This window comes from Copidosoma floridanum, unplaced genomic scaffold (assembly GCF_036245765.1).
Source record: "Copidosoma floridanum isolate Cflo_tuat_1 unplaced genomic scaffold, Cflo_Japanese_pri ptg000020l, whole genome shotgun sequence".
Taxonomy (NCBI): Eukaryota; Metazoa; Arthropoda; class Insecta; order Hymenoptera; family Encyrtidae; genus Copidosoma; species Copidosoma floridanum.
In genome coordinates, this window is record NW_028321897.1 from 34,820,377 (window position 1) to 34,828,681 (window position 8,305).

An 8,305-nucleotide genomic window follows, 5' to 3' on the forward strand; every position below is an offset into this window, starting at 1 on the left:
CAGCCAAATTCTTTATAACAATGCTCAACTTGATTTAAAAATTCTTGAAATTTGAACAAATCTCTCCGACGATCCTTTGAACTCACACTCCACATCTTAACCAAATAATAAAAACAAAAAAAATAAAAAAATTTATCACTACAAAAATTAAAAACTAAAGAATGTGTTTTTAAAAGATCTTACAACAAATTTTATACAATTAAAATTTTCGCTTTATAATTCGCAACAAAATTAATTAAAATTGACGCAGGATTTTTTTTACGCATTGCCTGGAGAGTTAACCAACACAACTGACTACCGCCCACCTTGCTCTAGCAACTTACTCCCATTTATTTGAGCAATTGCGACCCCTAATTCCTGATCAACTGGCAATTTTATCAATTTAATGACTGGTCGCTTGAATTCTGAAGCCATCGTCTTGACTCTTACCACTCTCACCAACCCATCAGAGCCAGGGAAGCACTCAATCACTCGACCCAATGGCCATCGACCAGCAGGAGATTGCTCATCACGCAAAATCACTACGTCACCTACTTGCAAATTCTCCTTTTCCTTAAGCCATTTACTTCTCTGTTGAAATTGATTCAGGACTTCCTTGCGCCAGCGAACCCAAAGGGAATTGCGCATCTGAGTAAGCAAATTCCAACGCCGCCGATACAAAGTTAATCGTTCACCCGGATCAGAGCAGGACTCAAGAACGGACAGAGGTGCGGATCCAATCAAAAAATGACCCAGGGTCAATGCCACACTATCCCCACCCTGCGAGTTTAAAGTGCATAAAGGCCGAGAGTTCAGACAGGCCTTAATCTGTGCTGCAAAAGTCGAAAATTCCTCGAAAGTAAGTGAATTTTCACCTACTACCCTACGCAAATGGTATTTAAAAGATCGAACGGCTGCCTCCCACAGACCGCCAAAATGAGGCGCTCTGGGTGAAATGAATTCCCATACAATCCCTTATTCCGCCAGTCAAGCCACAACATCATTTATTTCTTTGAACGCTCCGTTGAAATGGCTCTCAATTTCTCGTGAAGCGCCTCGAATCGTGGTACCATTATCAGAGAAAACCCTAATACAAACACCTCTACGAGCAGTAAACCGATGAAACGCTGCAAGAAATGCCTCAGAAGAAAGATCCGACACTACCTCGATGTGTACAGCTCTCACAGTCATGCATACAAAGATCGCTACGTATTCTTTGACCGTTTTGGCCCCACGACCCTTAGAAAAGAGTATGGGAAACGGTCCAGCAAAATCAACTCAAGTAAAGGCAAACACTCGAGTTCCATTCAATCGATAGGAAGGCAAAATACCCATTTTTTGTTCAACTACCTTACCAGCATGACGCGTACAAATCACACATTTCCTATAAACACTCCTGATCAGCTTGTTACCATGGACAATCCAACAAAAATGACCTAGATAACTTCGCATGAGCGCAACCCCACCGTTCATGGTAATAAAATGAGAATACTCAACTAAGCGTCGAACCAACGGCTCATCAGCCGGCAATATAACAAGATGCTTTTCTTCAAAAGTCAATATAGAATTTTGAAGCCTTACACCAACCCTCAGCACTCCGTCTTCATCAATAAAGGGCGCCAAGCGCAACAAACGCGAGATCATTGGTATCGAGCGCTTTCTCTGCAAATGGTGAATCTCACGAGCAAAATGATGGCTCTGTATAAGTCTATAAAAGGAGACACGTGCCACCCGCCAAGCCCAGGTTTGCGAAGCAACGGAACTCACATTTGCGCTCGATACTCGCAGTCCAAGTTGCCACCAAAACATAACCACTAGCACTCTCAAAATCTTAAAATACTTTGATATTTGCCTCAACCAAGTAAGTGTTTCAGATTCTACTTCATCCGAACTCTCCTCTACTTCGTTAGCCACATGAGATGCCACGGCCTGCGAACCCTCTATGGATGCCACCGACAGAGATGGAGGAATATCATCACCCAGCCACGCAGGCCAATGCCACCGTAATTCACTGAGAGCTAGGCGCAATAGTGTAACTCCTCGAGTAGCAATATCCGCAGGATTGTCGGCAGACCTCACGTGACTCCATGTGACACGGGGAAAACGAGTTAATACCTCACTAACACGATTGGCAACAAAAACAGGCCAACGCGACAGATGACTCTTCAACCAGTCCAACACAACCTGGGAGTCGCTTCAAAAGGAAATACTTTTCGGCTTCGTTTTAAGTTGCCCAACAATAAAATCTGTCAAACGAGCAAGGAGAACAGCCCCACAGAGCTTCAACCGCGGAAGCGACTGAGTTTTAACTGGAGCCACCTTGGACTTGGCCATCAACAAAGTATATTTTCTATCAGAAGTTACACAATGAACTGCGGCAGCGTATGCCCTTTGAGAGGCATCGCAAAACCCATGGAGACTCCAGTTTTCAGTCTATATGACTCCCACTGCACGAACAATCCTAATCTCACTCAACTGATTCAATGAATCACGAAATGCCAACCAACACCTCTCTAAGTCAGCTGGAAGAGCTACATCCCAATCTAATTTTTCAATCCACATTCTTGCATTAATATTTTTGGCACGACAATTATAGGAGCTAAGAAATCAAGAGGATTGAATAAACGTGCAGTCTTCGATAAAACAAGCCTTTTCATGATCTTAACAGAAATAGTAGGAAGATCAATCTTAAAACGAAATTCATCTTCATTTGGACTCCACTTCAATCCTAAAGCTGAAACAATCTCATCGATATCTACAGAAACCTCCCCTTCTGACAAGCCCTCGATTCCTTCCAATAGTTCAACTGTATTCGACGCCCATTTACCGAGCTGCATACCAGCACCAGCCAACAACGAAACCAACTGATCACGCCAAAGAGTTGCCTCCCCCAAAGTATCAGCACCCGCAAATATTTCATCCACATACACCTGTGACTGAAGAATAGCAGCCGCCTCAGGATGCGTTGATTTACCCTCCTCAGCCAAATGCAACAAGGTACGAATCGCTAAAAATGAAGCAGGAGCAGTACCATAAGTCACCGTTGACAATTGATACTCTTGTATGGATTCGGACCTGCTGGTACGCCAAAGAATATTCTGCCATCTCCGATCCTCAGGATGAACGAGAATTTGACGAAACATTTTTACTATGTCTGCGGTAAAAAAAAACCTACAAAAAACGCCAACGAGTAATCAACGCCGCTATCTCCACCTGCAATTTTAGTCCGGAATATAGAAGACTATTAAGCGATAAACCGTTAGAACACTTTTGCGACGCATTGAACACTACGCGTAATTTCTTTGAACCATAATTTTTAAAAACTGCATGGTGAGGTAAATAACACAAAGCCGCGCTCTTTTCCGACTGCGATGCGCTCCTCATGTGATCCAACTCTCGGTACTCGCGCATGAAACTATCATAAGCCTTTTATAATTCGGAAGATCCTTGCCAACGTTTCTCCAAACGAAGCAAACACGCGTAAGCTATCTCCTTTGAATCTCTTAACGAAGCATTGGAGCGAAACGGAAGTCGAACTATGAATCGACCCGACTGATTGCGTTTGGTGGTCCGCTGAAAGAACTCGTTACAATATTCATCATCCCCTGGCAAAACTTTAGTATCAGGCACCCCTTCGATCTCCCAAAATTTAACGATTCACTTATCTAAACTCTCATCAACACGAATGTGATGAGCGTGCACAGTCGAATGACTCTCCGAATTAATATCAACAGGTCCAGTGAGGATCCAACCAAACACCGTCAGTTGAGCTACCGGTGCCCCGATCGGGCCACGTCGTATGCCCTCCCTCAATATATCGGCATAAATGTCAGCACCAAGAATAGCATCAACGCGACCGGGTGAACTATATTGCTCGTCAGCAAGCTGGATTCCACTCAAATACCGATTGTCCGGAATCTCCGTCACTCTACAAGAAATAACTCAAGATAACTCACCAAGAACCAAAAATCGATGCAAACTCACGAATTCTCTATCCACACTGGAGCCGATCAGAGCAGTGACCTCGTGCAACGCCCTAGCACAAACCGTTGATCCAACGCCTAAAATCAATACCGAAACCCTATTCTGAGGTAATAACAAGCAAGAGGCTACGTTCTCTGACAGAAAAGACCGTTCAGCATCCGGATCTATAAGCGCACGAATAACACGAGATCCTCCTTTCGGATTTTTCAAAATAATATTTGCTGTAGCAAGTAGAACTCGACCATCAATTGAAGCCGCAAAAGCGAGTGTCGATCCACCAGCAGTGATCTCCTTACTACCATTCGGAGAATTGGAATGAACTGTCTGAGCCTGATGTGCTCCTGTCTGCGAAGCAGCCGGCCCTGAGCCCCCAGCAGGCTGCAAATGCAACAATGAATGATGACGCTTCCGACAATGACTACAACAGCGCTTCGAGGAACAATCAGCAAGACGGTGTCCCCTCCCCAGGCAATTTAAGCATAAATTTTCTTTTTTACAAAATTTGAACCACGCATAAGCATCCAACGATCGAAACTTTTCGCACAAACATACATAATGCATGCCCTGACAAAATACGCAAACCTCTCTAGAATTCTTATTCGCCACGTTGGCCACGATAGCACGAGACTGATTCCTCATCGTACCACCCGATTTACCGCTTAATTCGGCCTGAAAAAATGATTCACTTCTTGAATCAGAGCGAGACTGGTCCACAGATCGAGCTCGGCGCTCTATAAAGGCAATTAATTCCTTATACTGATCAAATGCGTCCTTGCCTTCCTGTGAAACATTCCACGACTCTCGCGTGCCTGAGTCAAGTTTACGCACGATGCAGTGAACAACAAAGTGATTACACTGCTCTATAGGCCAATTAAGATCGACGAGTGCGTATATGGTTTCTTCTGCGCGATCAATAATAGCCGAAAGATCATCCACTCGGCGTGCTCGAACCGTGGGCAACTGAATAAGGTTTTCCAAATGAGTCGCAAGGCGTAAACGACAATTATCATAGCGCCACAGCAAACGCTCCCAAGCCACAGCGTAATTTGTCTCAATAACTGCGAGCCCTTTTAATCTACTAGCAGCAGCACCCTGCACCAAATTCAAAAGATGCTGCAACCGAGTAACTCCCGACATGTTTGTTTGCGACTGCATTACGGCTTCGAAGCGTTGTTTAAAACTCTCCCAGTCCTCCTGTCGACCGAAAAACATGGGAAGTAAAAGTGAAGGCAAGGTTGAAGCGGACGTCGTTACTAGACCAGGCTCAATATTAAGGCATAAATGACCCGGAGGCATTGACTTCGCATTATTAAGTGCACGAATTTTTGCCGCCAACGAACGAACATCAAGATATGCAGTTTCCGTCCGCGCATAACCGTCCTGACGAAAATAATCATAATCCATTGATTGATCCTCATACTCCATAAGTGCATAATGCTCAGTTACAAACGTTGACCAATATTGCTCCAACAAGGGCGCACGCGACTCATATTGCTCTATAGTCTGTTTAGTCGGACCGGCTTTCTCAAAAGTATTTTGTGCGAAATTAATAATTAACTGTGCACGTCGCACCTGCTTCGAAACAGCAGTCTGTGCCATCGTGCCAATCTCGATTTATTCTCATCAAGAAACGAAAATTCGCTATACTTTCCTTACAACAATTAACGATAACAAAAAAACCTTCACAGTAAAATTAACAATAACAAAGTATAAAAGTTCCAATCTTCTCATTGAGCATCTAAAACAAATTTTTAAAATCAAAGTTAAAATTCCTACGAATATGCTTACAAGGTTCCAAAAGCAATTTTTTTATTAAAACCACAACAGGAAGGAGGCCATTATGGCTGCTCGTACCCTGCAGGGCTGTCTTTTCTGGATTGCATTTGAAGTAGAAAATATCTGACAACACCAGGCCGGATGGTTGAACGGTGACAGAACTCTGGAGATCAAGCAAATTATATTGTGGCTAGACCCGTCTCCTGGTATTCCACCGGAGACGTTGACGTTCCGAATACCAATTTTTTGTGGCATTTTATAACCACTCTTTACTATACTTAATTGCGGGTGGCTTCAATTTTACCTCGACGCTACCTTGCGGATCCTACTGAAGCGCAAAGTTAGCTTATTTTAGCAGAACTTTGAACTTATTTATCGCTAATGTTAGTAACTTTTTCAAGAAAAAAGCTATGTGAAAACCATCTCGGAATTATCAAGAATCAGTATGCAAAATTTCAGCACGATTGGTTTAGTACTTTTCGCGGTTAGCGATTTCAACGGTTTTAGTGACTTTGTTTTATATATAAGTAAGATAATGCTCAAAAGCTGTTGGATTTCTCATCACCACTGCTTACTCACTAAAAAGCATATTTTATGTATTAAAAATACTAAAATCTGTTGGATTTCTAACCGACGATGCTTACTCGCCTAAGAGCTTATTTTATTTATCAATAATACTGAGAAACTATTGAGTTTCTTATCACTGCTGCTTACTCGCCGAAGAGCATATTTTATTTATTGACAATACTAAAATCTGTTAGGTTTCTAATCGATGATGGTTACTCGCCTAAGATGGTAATTTATTTATTTATAATACTTAAAAAAATTTTTTTGAGGCAGATTTTATTTTAAACGCTTTGCGTAATATAAAGGAAAAGTTCTTAGAAATATTTTATGTATTTAACAATTCAAGCTAAGCAAGGGATAACATATAAGATAATAAAAAGAAAGTAGAGAGATCATTAAAAAATAGGTAGGAGGATCAGAGAAAATTGGGAGTGCAAGAGAGAACTCAAGAGTTTTAGAGAGAAACTGAGAGTAAAGAAATAGTACAGAAAAAATCGAGCCTGTGGTGAAAAAAAAGCTTCAGTTTCTGCTGTTCTTCACCATCAATTTTTATTTTCTCGAACACTTGCTACTCTTGCTATCTCACCTTATTTTTCCTCTGCTTAAGATCTTTCTTTACTACTCTTAATTCTTTTATATTTATATTCTTCACAGTTCTCTAAAGAATTCTTTTGTTTTTATATCACACTATTTTTATTCACTAATTATCTTATCAAGCCGTGAGAACTACAGAGCTTAAGAAAGTATGAAAGTATACTTGGAAGTTTTCAGATTGTGCTAAGAGAAATTCAGCAGTAATTTCAGGAATATTCTATTGACCAGCCTGTCGGATTTAAGAGTCAAATCTCGCTCAAATCAGTGTAATACCTATTGCACTGAAAAAAAATGTTTTGAAAAATTTTAAATATTGCCCACGTTTGCTTAAAAAAAGTTCCCCTGTAATTTAAATTGATGTCTAATACCCGTTGTATCCCATATAAATAAAGTTCTCAAAATTTTTAAATCTTGAGCACCATTAATTTAAAAATGTTTCCCTTCAATCTTATTTCAATAACAAATCATCTTTGAGATTTTAGTAACCTAAGAAAAATACGACAGTACGAAATCGTATTAATAAGAGTAACATAAAATTTTTCAAATAATTGGAATTCCCATCTTTCAACCTCTCTTTCAAACGCTTTCAACGTCATAATTGTATAAATCTTCAGTGCATACATGGCTCACACGACAATCCTTATTAAAAATTTAAATAACAAGGCAGTAAAAATGGACAATCATGGCCAACTCACTTCTGATGAAATCTTGGGGTGGTATAATAAACAAATGTTAAAATCAACGTCACTGAAAAAAACTTGTATAGTTTTGCTACGAAATTGAAGAACATTGTTTTTATATCTAAACCCCCCCCCTCTCCACGCCTCTACAAATTGAAGTGCTTCGAATAAATTTTCCAACAATATTTTTTTTCGACAACAAGCATTTCTCCGAGAGCCACTGGTCACTCTTCCGAAAGATTTACTGGTTAAATTTCGTATAAGTCATTTTTCCTATTCGCTATGCGCTTATGTCAGGTGGCGCCATCCAGTAAGATAAATTGTTCGTCGCTGAAATCGCCAGTATGCACGAAGCGTTACAGGAAAATATTTTATTAAATTAAATAAAAGGTTATTAAGAGTGAATTGACCAAATGAGTCAGAAGTGAGTCAGAAATGAGTCATTTGAATGTATATCATGTTAATGTACAGTAATAAATTTTGTTGAGTGTTGTCATGTGTATTATAAGATCGGAAAAAATAAAAAAATGGATTATGACTACGATAACACAGCATATATAAGTGCATGCATATGCTTGTACTGGTTATCTCAAAGGACACAAGTAATCCACGGAAACGTAATATAAATGTGTAAAAATTAACTTAACCTGTCATTAGTATTTATGCTTATTGAACACTGTGTTGGACAAATGGATAAATGTTAGCAAAAAAACTTATTTTTGCAT

General features: G+C 40.3%; 1 protein-coding gene across 1 annotated transcript; it reads right to left on the bottom strand.

The window, feature by feature from the left end:
• Window positions 1-3,636: 3,636 nt before the first annotated feature.
• LOC149374456 (uncharacterized) lies at window positions 3,637-5,562 on the bottom strand. The gene is made up of 3 exons (XM_089593730.1): window positions 4,546-5,562; window positions 3,964-4,341; window positions 3,637-3,864 (listed from the first exon to the last, which is right to left on the bottom strand). The coding sequence occupies exons 1-3, from the start codon at window positions 5,560-5,562 to the stop codon at window positions 3,637-3,639; spliced, it is 1,623 nt and encodes a 540-aa protein (XP_089449856.1).
• Between the last annotated feature and the right edge of the window lie 2,743 nt (window positions 5,563-8,305).